The following is a 27782-nucleotide window of genomic DNA, read 5'->3' on the forward strand; positions in this document are numbered from 1 at the left end:
CATTACTAGTAAACTAGGAAGTGAATGTAAGGTGCTTAGCAGAACTGTGTGCTCTTAGCATTAAGTGTTTGTGCCATTAACAAATAAATGTAATCCTAAATCAGTTACTTTTAACAGACGAGTTCTATAACATGCAGATAATTTCATTTCTTTACAGAATGACAGTCAGGATCAAATAAGATAACATAGCTGATGAAAGCACTTTGAGAGCTGTAAAGCTCTCCTTAGAACTGCCAATTCTGGTGACTGTTATCTAATAAATGATATAAGGTTTCTAAGCTAGAACTCAAAGGAGAGTTTTTAGTGGCTAATCCGCGGATTTGCCCAAGGCCTTACCCAAGCCTCGGGTTTCTTCCTTAACTTTCCAGCACTGGCCGTAAAGGACAAAGTGGTTACATGGACCATGAATGAGGGTTAGGAATATAGATCCCAAAGATCTATGCAAAGCTGGGAAACTACCCGCCTAAACAGAACACCAAAGTCAGTAGAACCTGGAGTATGCGGGACCTAGGAAGTACAATCGTTGTTGGTTAGTAATTCTGATCACATCATAAAATCTATGTAATTCAAGAGCCGGAAAGAACTTCTGGAACTCTAATTTCAAATGTAGTCCCATTCCATCATTTTACTGAGGAAACTAAAGCCTATGGCTCCCACGAAACTGCCCCAAAGTCACATATCAAGTTGGTGACAAACAACTCACATTTCCTAATTTGCAGCCGATAGGTTTGTATAACTATTGCTTCTAGTGTGTTTAGGGACACACTTGGGTTCAAATTCCAGCTCTGCCATTTATTGATTCTGCAACTTTGAGTCTCTGAACTGATTCAAGTCTCACTTTCTTCGTTTGTAACACAGGGTCACGGTATCTCTTCTAAATAGTGACTATTGGAAGGCTCTTTAAAACTAAGCAATGCATAAAGACCCTATTGTAAAGCATCTCTTTTGAAAAGGGCATCTGGGAACGGACGTCTGTGAAATTTTCTTTTGGGGTTGAAGTGGTTAAAAAAAAATCCTTCCTTCTGGTTTAAAACCTGGCTGCACCAGCGTTCCCACTGGCCACACAGCATGCTCTTCTCCGTGGCGGTGGTCACGTCTAGCGGGCGTATAGTAAAGCAGTGTACAGCACAGTGCCGCTCTATACTTCGTGTTTGCTTTCTCACCTCTGCACCTCTCCCACCAGGTACCCTCGGGCTGCCAATTCCTGCCACTGCGTTATCCATCCTTCTTTCTTCCTGCCAGACCGCTGCTCCGAGGATAAGTTCTGTCTGCGGACAGCTCCCTTTATCAACACCAGACAGAAACTGCTCCCGAGTGAACTGGGCTTTGTCTTCCTCAGGGAAGTCCTCTTGTCCCTTTTGTCCGTGTACCCGGCTGCCTATCTGCCCTGGTCCGCGTGCATCCCCTCGCCCACAGGCTCCTTAGCGGCTCACCTGGCCGCCAATGTCCCGGCCTCTGATACCTGCGTTTTTCAAAGATGTGGGACTGGACCCATTCCTAAAGGTGGAGCGGACAGGCAGCTCCACGGCTGCCCCGGCCCTCCCCGCAGCAAACCCAGGAACCAGGCCCGCAGCTCTACGCTAAGGGTTACAAAACTTGGCTGTCTGCCTCCTCCAGGGCGCCCCACGCGGTTGGCTTCTGCGGCGGGGAATGAGTCCCCAGAGGATGCACAGGCAGGGACAGTCTGGAGCCTCAAAGGAGACAGGACCCAGGATGCTGGCGTGGGTGCGGAAGCACAGCGGTCCCACCAGGCTCACACTCTGGGTCCAGATCTCCTCTTTGCCCCCTCCCAACCCCCGAGAACCAGGAGCCTCCGAGGAGGGCGCAGCGGCCGGCACCGGGGAGCCAGGGCGGCGCACCCTCCACCACCCCAGCCATTCCGGAGCCCCCCTGCCAGCCTCAGTTACCTTCCCAGCCGCGTCTGGAGTTGGAGGGGAGGACACCCTTATCCCCTCACTCCAGGGAGCGGGGTGTGAGGTGGGGAAAGAGGAAACCTCGAGAGCGGAAAGGGGGAGAAACTAGCACTACTGTGGGGTGTCCCCAGAATCTTGACGGGGGGGAGGACGAGGCTGCCCGGACCCACACCCCCACACACACCCCCCACCACCGGAGCTCCGGGCGGCTGGTTATCCCAGGAGCGCCCCTGGCGCACAGTGACCCGCGCGTCCTTTCCCAGTCCGGCCGCGCGGTCCGCCCGGGACCTCGCCCGCAGCGAGGGGGTGTGCGCACCCCGTTTCCCGCGGTTCCCCGCCGGCCCCCGCCCAGGTCCCCGCAGGCGGCCAGGGCCCCGCGGCTCACCAGATGGCCATCCTGCTCTTGGGGTAGTCCAGCCGCTCCAGGCAGCCCAGGAAGGGAGGCAGCGCGTGCGCCGCGTTGCGGGCCAGGAGGGCCACCAGCACGGTGGGTCTCTGCAGCGGCGACTCGGGGAAAAGCCTCGCCTCCTCTTCGTCGTCCTCGGAGTCGGGCTCGGCGGCGAAGCGCGCCCGGCAGCCGCCGCGGAGCAGCGCCCAGGAGAGGAGCAGCAGCGAGCAGGCGAGGCTGGCGGCGGGGCGCGCAGCCATGTTCCAGGCTGGGGCGGGCGGCGGGGGACCTGCGGCGAGCGCCGAGCCCGGGGATGCGGCTCGCGGGGCGGGGGGTGCGCGCACGCTGGCACCGACCTCCGCGGCCCCGGACCCTCCCGCCGCCGCCGCGGCACCGCCCAGGCCCTGGCGCGGGGGCGCACCGGGTACCTGCCGCCGCCAGCGCTCGCCCAGGGCTCGGGCTCGCAGGCGGTCGGGTCTGGGCGCTGTTTGTCCTCCGTCCCGCGGAAAGTTCCTCCAGGCCAGGCTCAGCCCGTACAGCTGAGGTCTGTGGCTTCCCCCAGAGCCGTGAGGTGTGGCCTTGTCTGCCAATGGGCGTGTGAGAGTGTGTGTGAGTGTGTGTGCGTGTGCGTGTGTGTGTGTGTGTGTGTGTACATAACGGTACAACTACAAGAAAATTTATTCTGCTTTCGCAAACCGCAGTCTAAAGTCCTTCAGAGTGATGCAATGTGTCCAGTTTTTCATAATGCACCTATTGACTAAGTGGGTAGAGTTCTAAAATGGAAAGTCACCCAACGCTTCGTGACTATGATAAAGAATCCTTTAACTTCCACAAAGGCAGGATGCTTATATGCTCAGTTCACGTCTATGCTCAATTTCTCCTGAAGTCCATTCTTCACTGAGTAGACCTCAGGTCTGAGTAGACCAGTAGACCAAGTTTGAAGACTTGCAGAATTTTACAGACAGATGGACTCCCCCCCACCCACCCCCCCACCTCTGGAGTGAAAGGAAAGGCCGTGGGACCTGTTCTGAAGCCTGCCTGACTCTACCTGCCAACCCCAGGGACCCCAGAGCCCAGGAGAGGGGATTCCATTAGATGGCTTTCTTCTTCCCCAATAATCTAAACTAACCCAAAGAGGGAAAATCCATACACTTTGGAGGACAGGAGATATGAGGAAGAAGAAAGAACACAATTAGCAGGTAAAATGGAATTGCTAGGATGCACTGCTGCAGTGTTAAGGAACAACACAGAGACGCCAATAATGAAATCCGAAGTTCTTCCTTTGTGGGGCTCTGAAGGCTTTGATCAATGGTGTTCGGGGTGGGTTGGTACCACCACACATTCATGAACCCCTATCCCACTGTCTTTCCACTAGTTTTATCCATCCTTCTCTGCAGGTATGAGAAGACTTCACCACTTAACTGTGACCCCCTCACTCCCTCGGAAGAATTTACCTTCTTCATTGAACTTCCTCAACACCCCTGTCTCTAACATCTCTCCGCCAACACACTTCTGCCTTGCATGCACCTATCATGACAGAGCCTTTGATCCCATCTCCTCCCTTCTAGTCCATGAGTTTTTAAAAAGATTATTTTTTTATTAGTTGACAGTTTACATATGTCCCCCATTTTTTCCCCTTTGAACCCCTCCATCCAATCCCCACTCTACCGCAGGCCTTCATCACACTATTGTCTGTGTTCATGGGCTATGCATCTATACAAATAGGTTCTTTGGTTAATCTCTTTTGGTCCCTACCACCCTTCTCCCCGCTGAGCTCTGTCAGTCTGTTCTATGCACCCATGTCTCTGGGCCTATTTTGTTCATCAGTTTATTTTGTTCATTAGATTCTGCATATAAGTGAGATCATGTGATATTTGTCTTCCTCTGACTGGTTTATTTCACTTAGCACAATACCTTCCAGGTCCCTCCATGCTGTCACAAAGGGTAAGAGATCCTTCTTTTTTACAGCTGCATAGTATTCAATTGTGTAAATGTACCACAGCTTTTTTGTCCATTCATCTACTGATGGACACTTGGGCTGTTTCCAGATCTTAGCTATTGTAAATAATGCTCCTATGAACATAGGGGTGCATATATTCTTTCTGATTGGTGTTTTGGGATTCTTAGGATATATTGCCCAGAAGTGGGATCACTGGGGTTTTAAAATATATTTTTATTGACTTCAGAGAAGAAGGAAGAAGGAGAGAGAGAGAGAGAAACATCAGTGATGAGAGAGAATCATTGATTGGCTGCCTCCTGCATGCTCCCTACTGGGGATCAAGCCTGCAACCCGGGAATGTGCCCTGACCAGGAATCAAACCATGACCTCCTGGTTCATAGGTAGATGCACAACCATTGAGCCACACCAGATGGGCCTGTTTTTAAATTTTGAGAAAACTCCATACTGTTTTTTTCCATTTAGTTTCACTCTCTATTGGATCTTCAACTGATTCTCTCTATCCTTTCCCTCAAGATGTAAACTCAAGTCAGTCCTTTCCTAGCTTTCCTTTTTTTTTTTCTTCAAATTTGTGCCTCTTTATAACCCTAACCAACCTCTCCATTCTCTTGTGACTTCTGTTCTTGTTGTAAAACATACTACTAAATTAAAAGGCATTTATTTAATGAGCATTTCCTAACTGTCTTCACACCCTTCCTTATCCTCCTGTTCTACCATAACACATACCACTTTATTATATTTATTTGTTCATATGATACATCTTAATTATCCATGCATTTCCCTCCCCTGTGTCTTGGCACAGGGCAGACACTGAGTTTATGTTGGAACGAAGGAGTGAATACAATTTGAAGCATCTAGTCTTCTAAATGAGATATGGGGATATATTTTAAGTTTGTACACATTTGTTTGAAATGGAAAGACATTTCTTTTTCATACACTAAATATTCACATTACAATTCAAAGTTTATTTTTTTCCTCTTGAGACTCTCACTGAATTAATGTGTCTCTGCCTAGACAATAGAGATTATTTTTGGTGGGTGTAAAGTGGTCTGGCTCAGACATCAAAATGGGAAATCAGTAGAGCAAGTGCCAGATTACATAGAATTTGATCACACCAGTATACTCAGGGGGATTTTACTGTTATAACTTACCTAGATTTTTCCCTAACCACTTTGACTCTCTAATATAGTGAACTACTGAAGCAGTTATAAAAGGAGAAACCCTACAGTCTGTCAAAAGCTGAAACTCTAACCTGTTCTCTGTGGATTTCACCCTAGATTGCCACAATAGTCATTTTGATTCTGGTACTTTAAATACTAGGTTGTGTTTGTGTCCCTAAATACTTTCTTTCTTAGCTATTCCCAATCATCAAGTCTTATTTATAAATGTCCATTACTTAATATGAAAGTTAAGAGACACTCCATTTCATTCTTCAACTCTTTTTAATAGACATGAAAAGTCAGAAGCATTTAATATGCAAGCTTAAATATAGCATGCTTTTTTTGTAAGCAATAGAATATCATCTATATGCCAAAAAGTACCATTTGCCTGTTGTTGTTTTTTTTATTGCTTAAAGTAATACAAAGAGTATTACATATGTCTCCCTTTTTTTTTCTTCCCCCGCCCTTGACAATCATCTGGCCTCCCCTACCCCCCAGTGTCTTATGTCCATTGGTTATGCTTATATGCATGCATACAAGTCCTTCAGTTGATCTCTTACCCACCCCCCTCCTGCCCTCCCACCCTCCCTGGCCTTCCTGCTGTAGTTTGACAATCTGTTCGAGGCAGCTCTGCCTCTGTATCTATTTTTGTTCATAAGTTTATAATGGTCTTTATTATCCAGAAATGAGTGAGATCAGGTGATATTTTTCCTTCATTGACTGGCTTATTTCACTTAGCATAATGCTCTCCATTTCCATCCATGCCGTTGCAAATGGTAAGAGTTCCTTCTTTTTTACAGCAGCATAGTATTCCATCGTGTAGATGTACCACAGTTTTCTAATCCATTCATCTACAGATGGGCACTTAGGCTGTTTCCAGATCTTAGCTATGGTGAATTGTGCTGATATGAACATAGGGGTGCATATATCCTTTCTGACTGGTGTTTCTGGTTTCTTGGGATATATTTCTAGAAGTGGGATCACAGGGTCAAATGGGAGTTCCATTTTTAGTTTTTTGAGGAAATTCCATACTGTCTTCCATAGTGGCTGCACCAGTCTGCATTCCCACCAGCAGTGCACAAGTGTTCCTTTTTCTCCACATCCTCTCCAGCACTTGTCATTTGTTGAATTGTTGATGATAGCCATTCTGACAGGTGTGAGATGGTACCTCATTGTTGTTTTGATTTGCATCTCTCAAATATACGACGGGAAACCATAAAAATACTAGAAGAATCCAAAGGCAACAAAATCTCAGACATATGCCGAAGCAATTTCTTCACCGATACAGATCCTAGGGCATTGGAAACTAAAGAGAAAATAAACAAATGGGACTACATCAAAATAAAGAGTTTCTGCACAGCAAAAGAAACCATCAACAAAACAACAAGAAAGCCCACTACATGGGAGAACATATTTGCCAATGCTATCACTGATAAGGGTTTAACCTCCAACATTTATAGGGAACTCATACAACTCAACAAAAGGAAGATAAACAATCCAATCAAAAAATGAGCAAAGGACCTAAATAGACACCTTTTAAAAGAGGACATTCAGAAAGCCAAAAGACATATGAAAACATGCTCAATGCCTGTTGTTTTTTCAGTTTACGGTTCTTTCTGGGTCCTTCTGGGATTCCCCAACACCTCCCCTCCCCCCCCTTTTGTTTTTTTGCTTAAGCTTGAGCTGAAAAATCTTCCCCTGAAGATGGTTGAGCTGTGTTCACATAGTACTTAATTTGACTGGATCTCCTTACTAATTTATAAAATTTCCCCTCAATTCACATTAGGAACAAAGTGCCCTTAATACTTCTATAAATACCATCATATGAATTGATTGGGATCTTCAGAGGTCAGAGAGAAACATGTATTCACTTCTAATTACTTGAATTAACATCAATGTCAGTGCTTCAAAGAGCCTACTAATTTCAGTGCCATTTGCTTCTTTGGGGCTTAGCAGCTGCTTTGTGGAGACAAAGGTTAATGATGATTCAAATGCAATACTTTCTAGGGAAACTTACGAATCTTCATGTGTGGCTTTATGCCGGAGTCCATTCATTGTCTTCACTACCTGAGTTTAGACAGAGACCCCCAAAAGCTAGTAACCTTTGAAGTCCTAGCAAAGGCCAGAACTGTGCACCACCCAGTTAATCTAGGAACCACCCAGTTAATTTAGGTAATAATAGTTGAAGCATCCCCACCTTAGTTCACTTAATTCCTTAGATACTTATGTAGATCCTTGTTGATTATTGTTAATCAGATACTCTCGGAAATCTATTGGTGAGCTAATCAGATACTTTGTCTATTCCTGGAAATTGTCTGCTGATCTGTGTGTCATTGAAACCTCCTTACCCTAAGGGCTACTCCAGATCAATAAAAGATTCGAGTAGCCTGAGCATGGGTGGAAGTCCTTCAGGACTTGCCCGCCAGGTCCCCCAATATTGCAAAATTATCTCGTGTCATTTCTCTCTCATTTGTGTGTGGCTCCTCTTTCAGATACCAAACCCTACTCCACGCAGAACGTGGAGGGAGTGTTACTCGACAGCTTTACATCACATTCAGGAGTAGACGCACTTCTTCTCCCTGCATGTAATATACTGCATTTCTTTAGACGCATTTAAAATTACATCTGACTTTCAACAATTTAACTTCAGGGTGGACTTGGTTGTGTTCATTTTCCTTGGTGTTCATTTAGCACTCTGTACCTGGAAATTTCTTTCGTCAAATTTGGGGAAATTTTTTTTCTTCAGTTTTTTCTTGCCCCATTCCCTTTCTTTTCTCCATCTGGTATTCTACTGATATGTATGTTGGGTTGTTAGGTATCATGTACTAGGCTCTGAGGCTCTGTTAATCTTTTAAGACATTTTTCTGTGTTGTTCACTTTGGATAATTTCTATTGTTCTACTTCAAGTTCACTTGTATCCCTTCTGTAATATGGCTGTTAAATCCATCCAGTGAAATTTTTTATTTCTGAAATTTTAATTTTCAGTTCTAGAACTTCTATATTTTTCCTTTTCCTCTGCTGAGTTCTTCTATTTGTCTCCTGAGGTTTTCATTCACTGAAAACACATTTTATTTTAGTTCATTTAGGATAGTTCTAATAGTTAATTTCAAATCTTTACCTGTCATTTTCAACATCTGATTCAGCTCAGGGTGGGACTCTAGAAAATGCGGTCCATTTTCTTTATTTTCATATGTCAGTAGTTTTGAATCATATCTTGGACTTTATCAATGATAAATTGTGGAGGTTTTGGATTCTATTGTTTTTCTATGATAAACATTATTTCCTATGTGTTGGTAGGTAACTTTCTTGGCTGGATTCGAACTGCAAACTCTATTTCTTGGGGGACAGCTCTGGTGGCAGTTCAGATCATCTGTTTTTAACTGAACTACTGTGATTCTGTTTCGAGGGGTTCAGGATCTGTCAGGAAACTGAGCAGGAAGAGTTTGGGGATACCCTCTCTGGCTTCTTCTAGGATTTCTTCATTTCTTAGGCATTCAAATCTCCTGCCTTCATTTTCCTGGCTCCCCAGATAAGAAAACTGGAGAGGTTTTCCACGGGAACCCTGGGCTGAGCCTGCCTCCTGGACTGCACTCAGCTTTAACCTAAACGCCAAGGAAAAGGGAACTTTACGATGTAGCTCCTCACCAGCCCACCTCCAAGCAAGGTGCCCTTCCGAACAAAGTCAGCCCGTTTCTGTTTGCATTCCAGCATATTCAGTTGTCTGATGTCCAAGTTTTACAGATGTTTTCTACTGGGGGATAGTCCAGTAGGATCTTGGTCATATTTGGACTCAGAAGTTCTATCGCTGCCTGGGACTTTCAATCTTGGGAGCGTCCTTTCTTGCCTAGGTCAGTGCAATATCTTCCTAACCATTCCCTGAGTCTACCCTTGCCCCCGAAGGTCTATTCTCAACACATCAATCAGCCAGAGGGATACCATGAACCGTTAAGAGCAACTTCCAGTGTCTCCCCATTTCCCGCAGAGCAAATCCATGAATGCTTTCAATGCCCCACCCTGCCTGTTTGAAACTCCTCATCCTTGGCTTCCCGGTCACGTGTCTGCGCTGGTTTGCATCTGACTTTCCTAACTGATCACCCATTCCACAAACCCTGTTTTCCCTTGCTCCTCTGATCCCAAAAGTCGAGTCCACCCTCAAAATACGGTCCTTGGTACTCTGGTTTTTCTTCTTTCCACTCTCGTCTCTAGAGATTTCACCCACTTCCACACTTTAAGCTAACACGACGCTGAACGAGGCTTTCCCTGTTGCCAGGAGCTGGAGACCTGGACCCCATGCCGAAGGCAAGGAGGCCTTCTCTGTGCTCCCTACTTTCTCAACAGAGCTGCAAACAGCACTGACGCAAGGCAACTTCTTCACCCTGGTGTCTGCCCAGATGCGAATAAACGCAGAGCAGAACTAGAGAGCCTCCCGCAGGTTCCAGCTCCCTTTGTGAGAAGGCGGGGCTGATCTAACTTTGCTCCTAGTGTGGAGCCCTCCCGCGGGGAGGCGGCGGGCGGCGGGGAGGCGGAACCCTCGTGCGCGCGTCCTTGCTTCCGGCCGGGCGCGGGCGCGGCGCACAGCTTGCGCGCACCACTGCCCGGCATGGAAGAGCGCGGCGACTCCGAGCCCTCCCCGGGCTGCAGCGGCCAGGGCCCGGCCGGCGCTCGCGGCGGCGGCGCCCATCCATGGGCTCCGGAGGACGCCTGGATGGGCACCCACCCAAAGGTCAGGAGGCGCGAAAGGAGCGGGGCGCCGGTCCAGGCCCCCAGCCCAGGCGGAACCCCCAGGCCGCGCTCCCCTCCGAACCCTCCGCCCCTGCGGGGCCGGATCGCTGAGTTCACGCACGACCCTCCGGGAAGGGGACCCGTGTGCACACGGCCAACCGCAGCAGTTTTGTTTTCATTTGTTTCAATGAGTTCAACTCTGAACTCTTGCCCTGACACTAACCCCCACCCCCACCCCACTTCGCCGTTCTAAGCCCGAGGTGTAGACAAACCCGGCCCCTCCCACGCCGGACGCCAACACTCGTGGCTCCACTGGAGAGGGTCTCACTTAACCTCACACGAGCCACGCGGGCGGCGGGTAAGACCCGGGAGCCGGTCATGGCAAAGGTGTAGGCACCAAGTCTATTTTGCCGCAGCGCAGATTCCGAAATGTCTCGAGTTTCTTGGAAAGTTGGATAGGTTCTTCCTTAAAGCAGAACTGCTCACTTCGTGGTTGTATTGTTCAGTATAGCGGTAAGGAGGAGAAAGGTAATTCCTTGCTTGCTTCTGCTTGGCAAATTGCTGCCTTGTGCCAGCCATGTCCCAAGCAGTGAGTAAACGGTGAATGGAGTTGGGGGTGGGGGTGGGGGTGGGGGGGAGGGCGGTAGGCATCTCAGGGACTGGTCTAGTCACCGGTAGAATTGCAGTCTTCTGCTGAGTTGTAATCTCTCTATATCAGTGGTTCTCAACCTTCCTAATGCCGCGACCCTTTAATACAGTTCCTCATGTTGTGGTGACCCCCAACCATAAAATTATTTTCGTTGCCACTTCATAACTGTAATTTTGCTACTGTTATGAATCGTCATGTAAATATCTGATATGCAGGATGTATTTTCATTGTTACAAATTGAACACCATTTAAGCATAGTGATTAATCACAAAAACAATATGTAATTATATATGTTTTCCAATGGTCTTAGGCAACCCCTGTGAATGGGTGATTCAACCCCCAAAGGGGTCGCGACCCACTGGTTGAGAACCGCTGCTCTATATAAAAGCCTAAGATGCAAAGTGTCCCCTCTAGAGTGCGATAGATGGCGAGTTCAATTGCTTGCTATGACGTGCACTGACCACCAGGGGGCGGCGTGTAAGGAAGGAAGGCCCCAGCCAGCAGCCGCTAGGGACCTTATATCCGTGCACGAATTTCGTGCCCTCGGCCTCTAGTATTTTATAAGTAACCATCTAAAAACAGTCAAGAGCCTGGCCCCTGTGGCTCAGTGGTTCAGTGTTGACCCATGAACCAGGAGGACATGGTTCCATTCCCAGTCAAGGCACATGCCTGGGTTTGGGGCTCGATCCCCAGTGTGGGCCTTGCAAGAGGCAGCCCATCAATGATTCTCTGGTCATTGCTGTTTCTCTCTCTCCCTCTCCCTTCCTCTCTGAAATCAATAAAAAAAAATATTTTTAAAACATTAAAATAAAAACAGTCAAGAAAAGAAAATTTTTGAAGATAAAAGTCTGAAGCGTTAACCTCTTCTCATTTTATCTTGCTTAGTTTTTATCCTGCTGCTCTGTCCCCTTATTCCCCTTCAAGATGAGAAAAAGAAGCACTAACATGGAGATGTTATTCAGTGCCATAAAAGGAAACACCGTGACAGGGAGAGGCAGCACAGTGGTTAGGAGCATGAACTCAAAGACGCATCGCCTGAGTTTGAATCCTGGTTCTGTCACCAGCTTTGTGTTTTGGGGCAAATTGTTTAATCTCATGGCACTTAGGTTTTCTCATCTGTAAAATGGGGGTAATAAGGGTACTTAGAGGATTAAATCAGTTACTATTTGGAAAGTACTTGACATGTAGTAAGCAAGCACTATGTAAGAATTTAAGAAGTGAAACGCCGGTAACAAGTTTGAAAAACCTCCTCTAGTTTGGTGGTGCGACTCAGTTTTTATACTTGCAGATTTTTTTCTCTTTGAAGTTAATGGCTGTATAGGCCCTAGCCTTCACCATCAAATCTTCCCTTTCGATTTTTCCTCTTAAGGGTCTAATTGATTTTTTTTTTAAAGAAAGAAAAGATATTGGGTGTTTGATTTTTCTACTTCTGCCTTTTTATTATTCAATTTGAAAATTACTTGGGTCCATCTAGTAACATGGTATCAGATTTCTTGTCCTCAAACACCACATTCATCATACCCTCATGCTTAGAAGTCTTCAGTGTTTCCTTATGGGTAAGATTCAGACTTTTAGCTTGGCCGTGCAGTCCTTGCAAGCTGGTCCCCAGTTACTTTGTCAGTGCTATGTCCAAGCACGTTTAAGGTTTGAGGAGGAGAACTAGTAACACCTACGATGAAGCCAAAGGGAGAAGGTGATATCAGATATGCACCCGTGCAGGTCTGCTAATCCCTCACTTTTGCATTAGTCTTGCTTACCCACCTCGTCACTGACGTAGCTGGAGAACCTCAGGCTTCCCCTGCAGGAGGAGACCCCTGAAGAACGTTCCCACAGTGCTGACTAGTAAGTCTGAAAGCAGCAGCAGCTTGCTTGGTCGTTTCTTTAAAATCTAGCGTTTATTTTTATTTTTATTTTTTTTAAATATATTTTATTGAGTTTTTACAGAGAGGAAAGGAGAGAGATAGAGAGTTAGAAACATCGATGAGAGAGAAACATCGACCAGCTGCCTCCTGCACACTCCCCACTGGGGATGTGCCCGCAACCCAGGTACATGCCCTTGACCGGAATCGAACCTGGGACCTTTCAGTCCGCAGGCCGACGCTCTATCCACTGAGCCAAACCGGTTTCGGCTAAAATCTAGCATTTAAATAACTCGCTGCTCTTGAGTGAGAAGGAGAGAGAGGCTGGGAGTGGTATTCTACTAGACTTTTTCCACGTGCAGTAAGAGACCAGGAGAATAGAGGCCCCCACTACATGCCCCAACACAACTCTTATTAAAAAAAAGTCTACTCCTGGCAGATAGGTTTCTTTATAGGCCCTTGAATATGTGTGGCTTATTCCCACCTCTGTGTGATTAGTTATACTGTTGCACTGCCTTCTCAGTTTAGTCAAATCATGCATGTCCTTCAGGGCCCAACTTGTATCTCCCCTCTATCATAAAACATTCACCAACCAATTCACCGGAGTATAGCTCCTCTGACCTGTGGTGTCATGGTTCTTTAATTCCACTCACTTGGTTTTTAACCACTTTCTGTCATGTATTGTTATTTCCCTAACAGTTGCAGTGTGTTTATCCTAATAATTGCAGGTTTTTTTAGAGGCAGGATCAGGTCTTACATTGCCTTATAACTCCCACTATACCTAGAATTGAGTTTGATGCTTTCTATATATTTAATAAATAGTTGTTGCTGGAGTGAAATAAAATATTAAGAGATTCTTCCTTCTCTGTTTAACAATTATATTTTGATTTTCAGTATTTAGAAATGATGGAATTAGATATAGGAGATGCTACTCAAGTTTATATAGCATTCTTGGTTTACCTGGACCTCATGGAGAGTAAGTTTTTGTTTATATTGCTTTATTATTGGGGCCATGGTGGAGGGTTGGGGAGTTGGGTTTGGATATAGAATTACTGACATTATAATAAGCCATTGTTTATGTATTTGCTGTTATCCATCCATTTTATAATTTCTTCATTTATAGTGGGAATTACTGGGTAAAAAAATAAGTAAAAGAGAAGATAAATAAAAATGTAAAGAGAAGATAGCGTTGTAACTGATATTTGCTCAGCTGAATATTAAGTAGGAGTTTAGAATTTTTATCTTTGGTTTTTGATAAACATTATCCATTTAATGATGCTCTTTCAGGTAAAAGTTGGCATGAGGTAAACTGTGTGGGATTGCCGGACCTCCAGCTCATCTGCCTGGTTGGTACTGAGATAGAAGGAGAAGGGCTACAGACTGTGGTGCCTACATCCATCAATGCTTCCCTCAGCCATAACAGGTGGGCAGGTGATTTTGCTCTTTGTTTAAGAGGTTAGTTCATCACATCGTACACTTTTTTTAAAAATATATTTTATTGATTTTTTACAGCGAGGAAGGGAGAGGGATAGAGATTTAGAAACATCGATGAGAGAGGAACATCGGTCAGCTGCCTCCTGCACACCCCCCACTGGGGATATGCCCGCAACTAAGGTGCATGCCCTTGACTGGAATCGAACCCAGGACCCTTCGGTCCGCAGGCCGACGCTCTATCCACTGAGCCAAACTGGTCAGAGCACATTGTACACTTTAAACTTACACATTGTTGTATGTCAGTTTCATCTCAGTTTAATAAAGCATGATGGAATGTGAGTGGATGACGATGATATGTAACAGGGAATATTAAATTATATTAGAAATAACATGCCAACTTTGATACTTCATTATTATACACTGCACAACTAGTCTGAGCACACTAGTTGTAAATTGCTATCCTAGACTATCCTGCTTAGCTGTCTGAGTATAGTGGGAATTTTTTAATGTTCTTTATTCCTCAAAAACTTTAAATAGCATTTTTATGACTAGGGAATCTGGGTGATATACAAAGCCTGAGAGCCAGAGGAGTTGGCATTTTGCTGGAGGTGTAATCCATGTTATTTACAGAGGGCATATAGCATATAAGGCATAAAAGCTGTCCCCTTTATTAAAGTCTCAACTTTGTAAAGCTGGACTAAACTATCATTTACATAGTTAACTACAACTTAGTCATAAAATAGTTCCCCAGTCATCACAGTACATAATCTCACTGCATCCTTTAAAACCACTTCAGTAGCTATTTTGACTATTGAGAGACAGAATAACATATATGTATTTGCATTGGCTTATTATTTCCATTATTTATTTTATGGTGTATGTGTATTTGCCAACTCCTTAAAAGGTAGCAATTCTAGATAACATTTGATGTCATATCTGTCTAAATGTCTAGGCTCTCCTACACAGTTTTTGTATCCATTTCCCACTTAGTTTTCCAGCCTTTGGACCTAGTGATCTTATTTACATAGTTTTGGCAAGAGTGCAGACAGATTCCATTACAGAGAGAATCTGCAGTACAGTGGCAGTGAGTGAATGCACTCTGAGCAGAAGTGGTTTGTGACTGGTATTTTCTTATACATAATATATGCTCATAGTTAAAACACGTTGGCATATTTTCAAAGTTTCAGAAGGTCTTTCAAGTACTGTAAAAATTGGTGTGAAGTAAAATGAGTGGGATTACCAGATCCCCAGCTCATCTGCCTTGCCAGTACTGAGATAGGAGAAGGGTTAGAGATTCTGGTACCTACACCCATCAGTGCTCCCCTTGTGAAAATATTGATTGAATACTAATTGCTGATCTCTAGAAGGAAAACAGAATTGGTAAAGTACCCATATCTGATTATCTAGTGGGAAAATTGTGCTGATGGAGTATGAGGTTGTTTTTGTTTCTCAAAGGACAGGACACATCTTTTTCTCTCATCTAAAACTACTACTTAGCCCGACCAGTGTGGCTCAGTGGTTGAGTGTCGACCTATGAACTAGGAAGTCACAGTTCAACAGTTTCATTCCTGGTTGGGGCACATGCCTGGGTTGCAGGCTCAATACCCAGTAGGGGGCATGCAGGAGGCAGCTAATTGATGATTCGCTCTCATTGATGTTTCTATCTTTCCTTCTCCCTTTCTCTCTGAAATCAATAAAATATATTTTTTAAAAATAAAAATACTACTGAATGCTAATGTAAAATAATTTTTAGTTTACATTTTAAAATACTATATTAGGTTATATATTTGGATGATATATGCATATGGAAAGTACTCTATAGATTGTTTCTTACTAAAGTGAATGTGAGAATCATGTAGCACTTTTGTTAAATCACTGTAGAGGTTATGAATACTCCCCAGACCCAGCAATGCTATAAAAATCATATTCATAATTTCATAGAGGTCAAAGAGATCTGCTAAAGACGATCTGTTTAAAGATGAGGTAATTGGAGGAATCCTAAGGAAAGCCAGGGCCTTTTTCAGTGCTAAGATAGCAAATGAAGCCACATGAATATCAGAGGGCTTGATGAGCTTCTTCTGGACCACTTTGCCACTGATATTTGTTGAGAAGTGTGTTACAACAAAGTTAGGATAATAGAATTTCAGGTTTCTGTAATAATATTAATATTGTGGATAGTTATAAATGGGAAATATCTTAAGTAACTTACACAATGACATATCAAATAATGAAAAAAAATGTTTTTGTTTTTCACTACTTTTCCTCTGATAGAATCTATATTGTCTCCCAATTTCAATGCCAATTCAGTTTCTTCGGTAAAATATGAAATGCTGAAAACTAAAACCACAGTAGCTGTATTTTAAGCTTATCTATGTTTGTACATAAGTTAATTTTTTAAAAGCCGAATGAAGCCCTAGCCAGTTTGTAACAGTGGATAGAGCATTGGCCTGAGGACTGAAGGATCCTGGGTTTGATTCGGTCAAGGGCACATGCCTGGGTTGCAGGCTCGATTCCTAATAGGGGTGTGCAGGAGGCAGCCAGTCAGTGATTCTCTCTCATCATTGATGTTTGTCTCTCTCTCTCCCTCTCCCTCTCTGAAATCAATAAAAATTTTAAAAAAGCCAAGTGAAGTGTTTTGTAAATTACAAAATCCAGAGACAGTTAATATATTGTTTTTGAAATGATCTGTAAATCAATCTCTCTCTCTCTCTCTCTCTCTCTCTCTCTCTCTCTCTCTCTCTCTCTTTGCTTAGTAATATCAATGAATCATTCATCCTGTTAAAACTGACTGGATTATAAAGGGCTCTTTCACCCCAGTGCCAGCAAAGGATAATGGATAGCTTATGCAAGGGTGGAGCCTCTCCAGTGACCACTTTATCCTCCAACCCCACAAATTAGTGGCATTTCTCTTGATTTGTGGTGATAAATGGGTACCCTCAGCCATTTTACCTGAGAGAAAACTTTCCCAAATGTACTGTTTCTTAGCATCTTCCTATTTGAATATTAGTCTAGAAATTTAGAAAAAGACTCCAATATGCCATATACCAAATTGGTCGTCTGCTAATTCAGCAGCTATTAGGCTAAGAGTCTAAGAACTTTTGTCATTTGGTTTGATAAGGACTCTTGGCCATAGTAATGCAACTGTGTGGCCCTCCTTTATAACACTTACCACATTTATTGCTACTTGATATAGATTTAGTTTTCTTTGTTTACTGTTTTCCTTTCCCTTTTAGAAAATAACCTCCATGAAAGCAGGAATTTTGTTCTGCTCATTGCTTTTTCCTCGGTGCATAGCCTGGTATCTGGTACTTGGTATTAAATCAATGTTTGTTGAATGACTGAATGAGCTCCCTTAGACTACTAAGTTCCTGCAGTGGAGATTTGCTAAATAAAATCTTAAAGAACATAGAATATGCTTAAGTAACCTTCCAAGAGTTTCTAAAAATTAGAATGTCTGCAAAATCCATTTGCTTTCAGATTTGGCACCACTTTCCACACTTTATACTGTAACTATAATACGCATCTCAGGATAGAAAACAATCACAATGCCTCCTAACCTTTTAGTGAAACTCTTTTCCATCATGTCCACCCCCCTGCCTTTGATCCCTTCTTTTTCCTTAGTGTCCTGGGAAAAGGACTTATTAACGGTGGAGTGAAGGGTTACTGGAACTGAGTTCCTTCTTTAGAACATTTAAAAACATTTAATTGACATATAGCATATTAGTTGCTGGTGTAAAATAGTAAGTCATTGTTTGTATACATTGCAAAATGATCAACACAATAAGCCTAGTTAACATCATCACCTTACATAATTACAAAAAAAAAGGTTTTTTTGTGATAAGAACTTTTAATACTCACTTAGCAACTTTCAATTATGTAATATAGTATTAACTATATTTAGAACTTTTTAACAGATGTTCTTAATTATGAGATTTAATCCTGAAATGCTAATATATATATATATATATATATATATATACACACACACACACATACACACATACATACACACAGTATATGTGTGTGTGTGTGTATAATTGTTTAAAGTATTGCATATGTCTCCTTTTTCCCCCATTGACCCCTCCCCAGCCACTCCCACCCCCCAGGACAATGCTACAATATTCTTGAAGGATACTCTATTATTTCCATGTAATTGAAAAATATGTCCACTCTCCAAAAGTATGTTCTTTATTACAGATTCATTTAATGGACATTACTTTATGTGAGGCCTAAAGTTTAATAGCTAGTAAAATGATTTCTGTCATTTGACTTCCCTGCGTATCTGATGTGTGTCCTCATATTACCTCTGTTGGAAATCTGTTACTGGTGAACCCCAATTCTGGCAGCTTCTTTGAACAGTCACAGCATTTTTTCTCTTACCCTCCACAAACACACACAAAAACTTGCAGTTTATATTAACAGAATGGCCCCCCACTGGGGTGGATAGTCACACAGGCACTTAATTGTTCAGTAACCCTGCCACCTTGGGATTTTAGCCACCTTGCTTTTTTACCAGGCAGTCCTTGGTATGATTCCCAAGGAGGTGGTCTGTTATTCTTGAACTTGTCTTCAGGATTGAGCCTGTGGATGAATACAGCTTCTTGGGCACTAATTTAAATTTGCATTGTATTCTAGAGTTGGATTGTGGAGTGTCGTTCTAAAATATCATAATGAGACAGATTAAGCAGTTAATGCCTTTAATTGATGAGGCTACAACATGTGCCAGTTTGGTCCCATTGAAGAGGACAGAAGAAGATATCGCTTTCTGTGGGTTGAAATTAATAACTTTAACCCATGATGCATTCTGTTTCAACATTTGAAGTTAAAAGTAATAAGTAATGTTGCCTTCAACTCTCTGTCCTCTGTGTAAATATCTGGAGCTTACTTAGTCTCTATTGGAGGATCTTACAGAAAGATGAATGCTAAGATTTCTGGAAGGCATTTACTTTAGTTTGGAGGAAGGGCAGTAGCCAAATGGTGTTGCCTGTCTGTTTGCCTCAGACTTGTTTTCACGTTAACTTTAGTACACTTTGGGATCACTCTGTTTACAGTATGCTGAGCTCCCCTCTGAACAGTTATGAGAACATCATAGCTGTTGCAAGCATCAAATTCTGTTACTGTTGAACAACAATTATAATTATTATTGACTTTTCTATTTCTTCAGGTGGGGTTTTCCCTTGAGATATAATTAACTCAAAAATATGAAATTCTCATTATATAAGTTATGTTTTTCATATGTGGATTTATATAAAATATGAACTATAAGCAATTTTGTTATCCAAATTATTATTTTAGATTTGTGTGGTGAAACATCTTTACAATACTTTTTAAAGAACTGAGCTTTTAAAAAATGTGCCTAAGAGGAAACTTCATTCTATGGTTTCTAAATTATGATTTCAAACTGTAATTTCCTTCTTCCTCCTCATACAACCAAACAGGATAAACAGCTCAGAGATGGGAACTTCCACTTCATTTTTAACAGTGATTCTCCTCAGCTCTGAAGACAAACCAGGCTTTACAACTCTGAGCTAATTTTCAGATGTTAGGGTTTCCCCCGTGGGTGTTCTGAGTAAGTCAGAAAATGTTTTGCTGTTTATAATCAAAGAACTATGAAAACAAATATGAATGAGATGGAAATTTCTATTCTAAATTTCAATATATGGGCTAGAATTTCCACACAGTTTACCTTACAAAACACATACACATATATTCTGATTTAAGTATCATAAGATATGGAACAGTTTTCTTAATAGGTTTTTTCCCTTCCATCTGTGTCCCATCCTCGTCATACTCTGCCAGTTAGGGATGTTTAAAGAAACTTATTTTTAACTTGTGTGTACTGCAGTGTCTTAAGACTGTCATTTTCCATCAGTGCTAAATGTTGAGGTTGCTAGTTAATATCTATGGTTGCTTCATCTGAGTATCTCTAAAGAAAAATTCTGATATGAAGTGGAATCTAATTGATGTTCATGTAATTTAACATAGGTAGAAATTATTTTTTAAGGAGGGTATGGATAAAAACATTATGTCCCAATTTTCAAGGTAGCAAAGCTGGTATAGGTACCATATAGTAATACTTGTACTTCCTGACTACTTGACAGTTTGCAATGCCTTTTTATGTATGCCACCTCAATAGTCCTATGTGTAGATGTACAGGTATATTGTCTTCATGTTACAGCACCATTTCTTAAAAAGCTTTGGCCTTCAAAATGAGTACAGCCCAGTGAGAAACAGGCACTGAGCTGTATACATACAAAGTCGTGATTACAGTAAGGTAGGGCTACCCAGTGTGCCTCTGTAGGATAAGACATGTAACTTTGCCTTGAGGTTGGGGAAATGTGACAGGAAAGACTCGAGAGAAGATGATGCTTTGCTTTGTTGACTCGTGGAAAGGAACTAAAATTTTGCCAGGTAGACATATTTTATTTATCTAGTGAGTTATGTTTGGTAACTGGAGTGTTACTATATTGCTGATTTACCTCTTTCAGGGCCATTTTAGAAAAGGTTTGACTATGAGGAAACAAACTTAGAAACTCATCTTCTCATCTCACTTCATGCCTTTGTAAACTTAAATGATAGGTAGCAGGTAAGCAGCCTTTTGTGACTGATGTTCTAACAAACCAGTTAGAACTTCAGCTTTTCCAGAAGTTTACTGCTATTTTAAATCACTTAAAATCTCCAGTCATTACTACAGATTTTTTAAAAAAGCATTATAATTATTATAGTAAGACTATTTCAAAGCAGAAACTTTTCTTTTAAGATTTTTTTTATAGTTTCAATAGCTAATAGGATGGGGGAAGAGTGACCATAAGAATTTTTACTTACGGATGGGAAGTAGAAATTAAGGGGACAAATTACACTTTTACTAAATACAGTACAATATTTAGCATGTTAATATGCTAGTAAATATTTTTCCAATCTCTGCAGACTTGGTTAGCTTAGTGAAAAAACAACTGATCACTTTTTATTTGCCTTTTAAAGAAGCACCTTTGGAGGTTACCTTTACTGAATTGTTGAACATGGGCTTTTTTGAGTAGATAATAAGGATTTTCAGTTGGTGATAAACAAAAGGTAATAGTGCTTTGAATACCTAAATATCAGATTTATTATCAGATAAATTATTTTCCACAGTAAGCAAACTGAAATGTTATAACATTGATTGCTTGATATATAATGTTACCCCAAAAGTTTTATTTCTCTCTCTATTTTTCTCTTGGCTTTTATGAAGTATCAGAACACATATTGAGAACCATAAAAATATCTATATTCAGATCTAATAATTCCCATACTTGGAAAGACCCAACAAGTATTTAAAAAGAAACAACTACCTTCAGAAAGATGATCTTCACAGCTCATTTTTATTAGCACCTTCACCCCACAAAACCTGGAAGAACTTTATACCAATAAGGGAATGATTGGGCAGATTACAAGTCAATAAAATATTACATAGCCATTTAAAAATAGTAATTATGAACACAATGAGGGAAATATTTATTATAGTCTGTTTTTTTTTTAAAAAAAAATAAGCCTCAATACAAAATTATTTCACTCTTAAGAGGAAAATTGGATGATGAACACTCATGATCCTTCGTCAGTTCAGATGCACTAAACACTCACTATTGGAGTCCTGTTCGGTAGGTTCCTAAATATAGTTTGACTTTCAGGTCTGATGATCAGGAGAGATGGGCGAATGAAAAAGAGAAGGGTTGAAAGTCGGGATAGCCCTTCCCTGCAGGATTTTCTGTGTGAGAAGACAACTTTCAATGTTTATATTTGAGCCTTCAGACATTTCCCAAGTCAGCATTACAGATATAATGTGATGATTGCCTGCCTCTTGCCCAAGATTTTACTGTATTTGATCTTATTAATGAATGACTGTGAATCCTAAATGCATTGTGGCTTGCTTTTCAGGATAAGGGAGATCTTGAAGGCATCTCGAAAATTGCAAGGTGATCCAGATTTGCCGATGTCTTTTACTTTGGCCATAGTGGAGTCCGATTCCACAATAGTCTATTATAAACTTACTGATGGATTTATGCTGCCAGACCCTCAGGTCAGTTTTGAGGCAACTAATGGTAAACAGTGAAAAAAGAAAAATTGTGACATAATTTTAATTGTGAATCAAGCCTTTCACAGAACTGCCTCTTTCTCTGCAGTATGAAAATTCATGAAAAATAATGGCTTTATTTTCATTCCTGCTATATTTTGTTCATAGTGACATGTTCTTGGTTTTCATAAGAATGATTTCCTTTTTCTATAGAGAATTTAATGGTTTCCCAGAGTACTTCATGAAGTTATAGTGCATTTTATTATTTGACAAGTAACTGAGGTGGAAAGTAAAGGCTAATGATAGCTTTAACCAAAAGAAAACTTCTTTATGATATGTTAAATTGGTGGACATTTTGAAAGGAATAGTTTAATAAAATAAATGTGTTGCCTGTGATGTCTTCACATACTTGTTGGCATAATTAGAATTATTACATTAGATATCTTTCTAGTTTTGCTTTTAAATTACGTTATTGGGGCAAAGGTCCATCCTGATCTTTGTTTTTTATGTTGCAGAATATTTCCCTTAGAAGATGACACTTATACTTCCCGGTGCTTACTTTTTCATACAAGATTGGACTTGAGACCCCTCAAGCTGCTTACTCTCTTATCTCAGAGACAGTCAGGGTTGACTTAGCTGGTCCCATTCCATAAGTATTTTTCTAAAGTAGAAAACTTTCCCAGATAGAGAATTTTTTGTTATTGTTCAAAAATATGGGGTAGTTGCTCTGAAACGTTCTTACCTGAGACAGTTTAGTTACAGTTTATACAAGTTTATGCCTAGGGTGTTGTAAGTGTTATCCTCCACTCAGTGCTGCCTCATCGTTCACTGCTGTTACTGCCAGCTCATCGTCGAGACTGCCTCCCTTTCCCTAACTCAGCCCTCTCAGGCCTTGGGCCACTACCTAGCTTGGAATACCTTTCATATACACCTTGATACCTGGAGAGTTTACTTTAGTTTGCTTTTTAATCCTAATAGAAAGTAAAACATTTCTGTAGTTGTTTTTAATGTTGCGATTACTGTTACATTCCTCTTTGGTTTACTTTAAATCAAAACTATAAATAAGCTCATCCAGAGTGTGACCTTGCATGTCTAGATAAATAAGGACCAGAGAAGTGCTACCCACATGAGCACTGAGCCTTCCTTTCCCTTCTTATTACCACAACCCTATGTCATAGTAGACTGTTACAAGAGAAATAGTGGGGGACAGGGTCCGCCTTAAAAACATCTTTATGAAGTAGACCCATTTATTCCACTTTTGTTATAATATATTGCAAACAAGTTGCCTAAAGTATAAAAATTATACGCACAAAGATGTTCTAAATTGCATTACTTGTAATTGCCCAAATTATAAACCACTTAAAAGTTTAGGGCAGTGGTTAATAAACTTTTCCGGTAAAGAAACAGGAAGTAAATAATTTAGGCTTTACAGTCCATGTAGTCTCTGTCACAACTTCTCAACTCTGTAGTTTGTAGCACAAAAATAACAATAGACAATAGGTAAACAAATGAGCATGGATGACTGTGTTCTAATAAAACTTTATTTACAAAGTTTTATGCAGGACCATAGTTTGCCATATATATATGTATCCCCCCAATGAATGGTACATTATGTGCTCATTAAAAATTAGTAAAGGATATAATGAACATGAGAAAATATTAAATAAAACACGATATAAAAGTGCATGAATGGGTATGATCATGGCTATAAATAACACACCCAGAATATAGTAAAAAGATGACAAAATACATTACTAGCTGTGGTTGTAATAGAATGGCAGGGTAGTCAAAGGATGAGTTGGTCTTCAGTATTTCTTTATTTGTGTTACTTTTATAATAAAAATGTTTCTAAAAAGTATCTTGAGATTTATATTAGTTATCTATCATTGCATAACAAACTTAAAATGGCACCCATTTAAGATCTCAGAGTTGGTCCTTTACAAGGGTGCAGTCAAGGTGTGGCAGGGCTGCAGTCTCATCTGGGGCTTGGAGGGGGAAGAGTCTGTTCCCTGCTCATTAATAGCAGCTTTTAGTTCCCTGCTGGCTGTTGGACTGAGGGTCTCAGTTCCTAGTGGGCTGTTGGCAAGAGGCTGCTCATTTCTGCCACGTGGGCCTTGCCTGCACAACTGGTTGGTTCCTCAATGCCAGCAAGGAGATTCTCAGCAAGACAGACCTCTTCATCTTAAATGACATAATCCTCTCACCTTTGCCGTAAGTTGGGTGGTTAGAATCAAGCCATGGCTGATTACTGTAGAAAACCAAAAATAACAAGAATGGAAAATGGCAAAAGTAGGAATATTACAAAATGATATAAAAGCGTCATTCCTGGTCTGTCGTAGTTCTTCTTTGAGGACATTTGAATTTCATGTGTTTTTTATTTTTATTTTTATTGACAGTGTTGCAGATGTCTCCCATTTCCCCTCGACTTTACCCTCTCAAGAAGACCCAGGCCTTCCCCACACTGTTGTCTGTGTCCATGGGTTATACATATATGTATATATGTTCTTTGGTTAATCTCTCGGTGGAAGGTCTTGGCAACTCTTTTAGATTCCCCCTGCTCCTCCAGAAAGTCTGAAGATGTACCAGTTCAGAACAATGTGTGTTTCTGAAGCTCTAGTTGTCAATTTTCAGATCTAAGAATTCTCAAACAGTAATGATTAATTCTTAGGGTTTCTCACACTTCATTCCTTTTTAAAAAATATATATATATTTATTGATTGATTTCAGAGAGAAAGGGAGGAGAGAGAGATAGAAACATCAATGATGAGAGAGAATCATTGATCAGCTGCCTCCTGCTTGCCTCCCACTGGGGATCGAGCCCGCAACCCAGGCATGCGCCCTTGGCCGGAATCGAACCTGGGACCCTTCAGTCCGCAGGCTGACGCTTTATCCACTGAGCCAAGTCGGCGAGGGCCCACTTCATTCCTTTTGAGGCTTTTCATCATAGTGCTAGGAAAATGGTGCATTTTCAGAAAGAAATGTAAAGCTTAGTGTTAGATTTGTGTGTCCTGTCTGATGCCCAGTGGTTCCCCGGAATACTACAAGACAGAAGTGTCCTTCAGGTTGACCGTGAAAGCTTTTTTGCAGAAATTGTTAAAACTGGATGTCCGGGAATGTTTACCCTGTTTCAGAATGTTCCCAGTGTACTTGACCAAAGTTGTTCTGTCCACAGCCAGCCAGATACCCGCTAATGTGAATAAAGGTCCAGAACAGTTTGGAAAGGAGACAACCCAGCTGTATCTGTCTCATTTTAGTGGATAGCTAGGTAAAGCGACTTTTTGTGTATGATCAAGGAATGTTGTAATTGCATTTACATTCATGTCTTCTTTTAAACACCTGTGTATCCCACCACCTTCCACAGTAACTGGCATAGCTACTAAGCTCTTAATAAATATTTGGTGACTGGATGAATGCTGCTGGTAGACTTGTTGAATTGTATAGTGGCTTATTTTTTACCTCAAGGCAAAAGTAAAATCCGTTTGGACACCAGAGGGCACTGCTAAATAAGCACAAAGTTGTCAGACTCTAGGAGCTGATCCGCTTGAGAAATGGTGCTCTTAAAAGTTTATTTTCAGCCTGTGGGAAATAGCATAAATAAAAATACAAATGAGTTTTATGTGCTTCCACCCCCTTTTTCTTTCTGGCGTGCCTCTAAAATTACACTCAATTGTCATTGAGTTTGTGACTTGATTCACGCTTTCTCAAAATGCAGCTCTGTCTAAAAATAAAGGTTGTTTGGGGCAGGGGTGGGTGGGGTGGGTATTTTTTCTAGATTATGGCTTTGTTCATATCCATATGAAATTATTCATTTCATTTCTCTTCCTTGCACATGTCAAATTTATTAAAGAAATTTCAGGCTCAGGTTACATAGCCAGAGACTCCCATCCTGAAACACTTGCTGAACTGGCTGCTTACCACTGGTGAAAGACGCAAATTGCTGCTGGAATACACATGCCCTGTTCCATAGGAGGGCACCCTCTACTGAGACCGCTCAGCGGAACATTGGGTGATGTGGGTCCAGTGAGTCCAGATTAATGCAGTTTTCGCTCCCGGCCTAAACACTATGGATCTCTTGTGAGAAACATGAGGGCAGTGAGTGGCACTCCGTAATTCTAAGCTATAATTAGGAAAAAATAGTAAACTCCAACCAATTCGTGTAATCTGTATTTTTTAAACCGAAACAGCTTTATACTTTAATATGCCCAGGACCAAAGGACTTCACCCAAACTGCATGGTATTTCATCTTCTTTTTCTGAGCCTTTCTGCTCTGAACTCCTCTTGAGGTCATTTTTTCCATTGCAGCCCCAGCAGGAGGCCTTTTGCTACCACAGCACAGTGGCTCCTGCCAAAGTTTATATTCCATACAGAAGCTCTTTATCTATTTGCTGCGTTTTCACCTTGACTGTTTACATGTGCAGAATAATGTCATAGCCTCTGAACAATGAACAGTACAATTTCCCCTTCCCTCAGACCAATAGCTGTTCTGTTCCTTCCCCCGTCTCCCGCAGCCTAAGCCTCTAAAGATCTTTGAATAAGAACTGCTTGTGCTCAGTAAGGAAAGAGGTTGGGAAAATCACCTGACTTATTGCATGGATGTGCTTTAAAAATGGTGCGTTTTCCAGATGATTCTGGAAAACTTCCCCCAAACCATTTTAACCAAAATCAAAATTGGCTTTTTAGGTTTCAGGGTATTGAGTGGAGGTAATATTAGGAAGTTTGTAATTAAAGTTCACTTCATTTATTTATCTTTATATCAATTGGGCTTCTTCTGTGTGCTTAGATGACTGGTAAGTGCTGGGGATACAAAGATTACTGGGATATGACCTCTGCCCTCAAGAGACTCAGGTAGCCAATGACAACTCTCAGCCAAAATACAAAACTATGTCAGGGTGAATGAGGCATACCTGTCATGTGGTCTGTGAAGGGGTTCAATTTTTGGCATATTAAATACTTTTCAAACAATTGTTGTATGTGTATTATTTGTCCCAGAGGACTGAACTTTGAGTAGGACCCAAAGAAATATTATGCAATGCGCCTCTCACGGACTTACTATCTAGGTAGCGTGGAGAAAATCTATGTATACGAGACAACTGGAGAGCATTCTAAGGCAGTATTCTATATAAATGCTAAATTATAGTTCCGTAGCACTTTATTCACTACCAAGTGCTTCGCTCTATTTTGATTCTCACAAAAGAGCTGATGCTATTTGTCCTTATTAACTTATTTTCACCACTTAATAGATGGAGAAATTAGGGTACCGGGTGGTTAAGCAGTGGCTTCGTGTAGTAGCGAGGGAGTAGGTAATGAGGACTAGAAGCAGTTCTGTCACCTAGTCTGCTGTGCTTTCCAGAATACCATGCTGCCTCTTTCCTGTATGGTGCACAGAAATATATTAATGTGTGTCAAAGAGACTTTGGAAACAAAAGCATACCTCTGTTTAGTGCTGGAGGGAGTTAGGATGTGATTTAGGGGTTAATTGTATTATTCTCTTATACTCTTGAACAAATGTATCAAATTGTCAAGCTGTCTGTAGGTAATCTGAAAACCATATTCATAAGCAATATACTTACAAAGTTTTATTACAAAGAATAAATACATTAATGTCTATGCTCTTATGTAGGGAAACCTAAAGCAATGTTTAATATTAAATGAG

The 27782-nt window shown here is 41.6% G+C and overlaps 2 protein-coding genes across 4 annotated transcripts in view; one reads left to right on the forward strand and one right to left on the reverse strand.

The window, feature by feature from the left end:
* Window positions 1-2561, reverse strand: part of COLGALT2 (collagen beta(1-O)galactosyltransferase 2) — a gene marked incomplete at its 5' end in the record, with an annotated part of 73610 nt that extends 71049 nt beyond the window's left edge. Inside the window, one exon of the mRNA XM_081112128.1 lies at window positions 2299-2561. Coding sequence (XP_080968254.1) covers window positions 2299-2561 — 263 coding nt within the window. The remainder of the gene's footprint in view (window positions 1-2298) is intronic.
* A 7410-nt stretch (window positions 2562-9971) lies between these two features.
* TSEN15 (tRNA splicing endonuclease subunit 15) lies at window positions 9972-24383 on the forward strand. Of its 3 annotated transcripts, none has more exons than XM_081112130.1 (5): window positions 9997-10141; window positions 13543-13624; window positions 13936-14071; window positions 21994-22135; window positions 22645-24383. In XM_081112130.1, exons 1-5 carry the CDS (start codon window positions 10019-10021, stop codon window positions 22663-22665), a joined length of 504 nt encoding a protein of 167 aa, XP_080968256.1. In that variant the 5' UTR covers window positions 9997-10018; the 3' UTR covers window positions 22666-24383. The 3 variants fall into 3 exon arrangements, with proteins under 3 accessions (XP_080968255.1, XP_080968256.1, XP_080968257.1); XM_081112131.1 differs by lacking the exon at window positions 22645-24383 and adding an exon at window positions 19521-19651 and having other exon boundaries at window positions 9999-10141; window positions 21994-22452; XM_081112129.1 differs by lacking the exon at window positions 22645-24383 and having other exon boundaries at window positions 9972-10141; window positions 21994-22452.
* The last annotated feature ends 3399 nt before the right edge of the window (window positions 24384-27782 follow it).

This window comes from Myotis nattereri (assembly GCF_964212035.1).
Source record: "Myotis nattereri genome assembly, chromosome: 18".
Lineage (NCBI taxonomy): Eukaryota > Metazoa > Chordata > Mammalia > Chiroptera > Vespertilionidae > Myotis > Myotis nattereri.

Bases quoted from the DNA above. Each gene is read 5' to 3' on its own strand.
- TSEN15 (XM_081112129.1), top strand. From the start codon at position 10,019: ATGGAAGAGCGCGGCGACTCCGAGCCCTCCCCGGGCTGCAGCGGCCAG. The intron at 13,625-13,935 runs GTAAGTTTTTGT...ATGCTCTTTCAG, and splicing joins TTACCTGGACCTCATGGAGA to GTAAAAGTTGGCATGAGGTA. The intron at 14,072-21,993 runs GTGGGCAGGTGA...CTTGCTTTTCAG, and splicing joins GCTTCCCTCAGCCATAACAG to GATAAGGGAGATCTTGAAGG.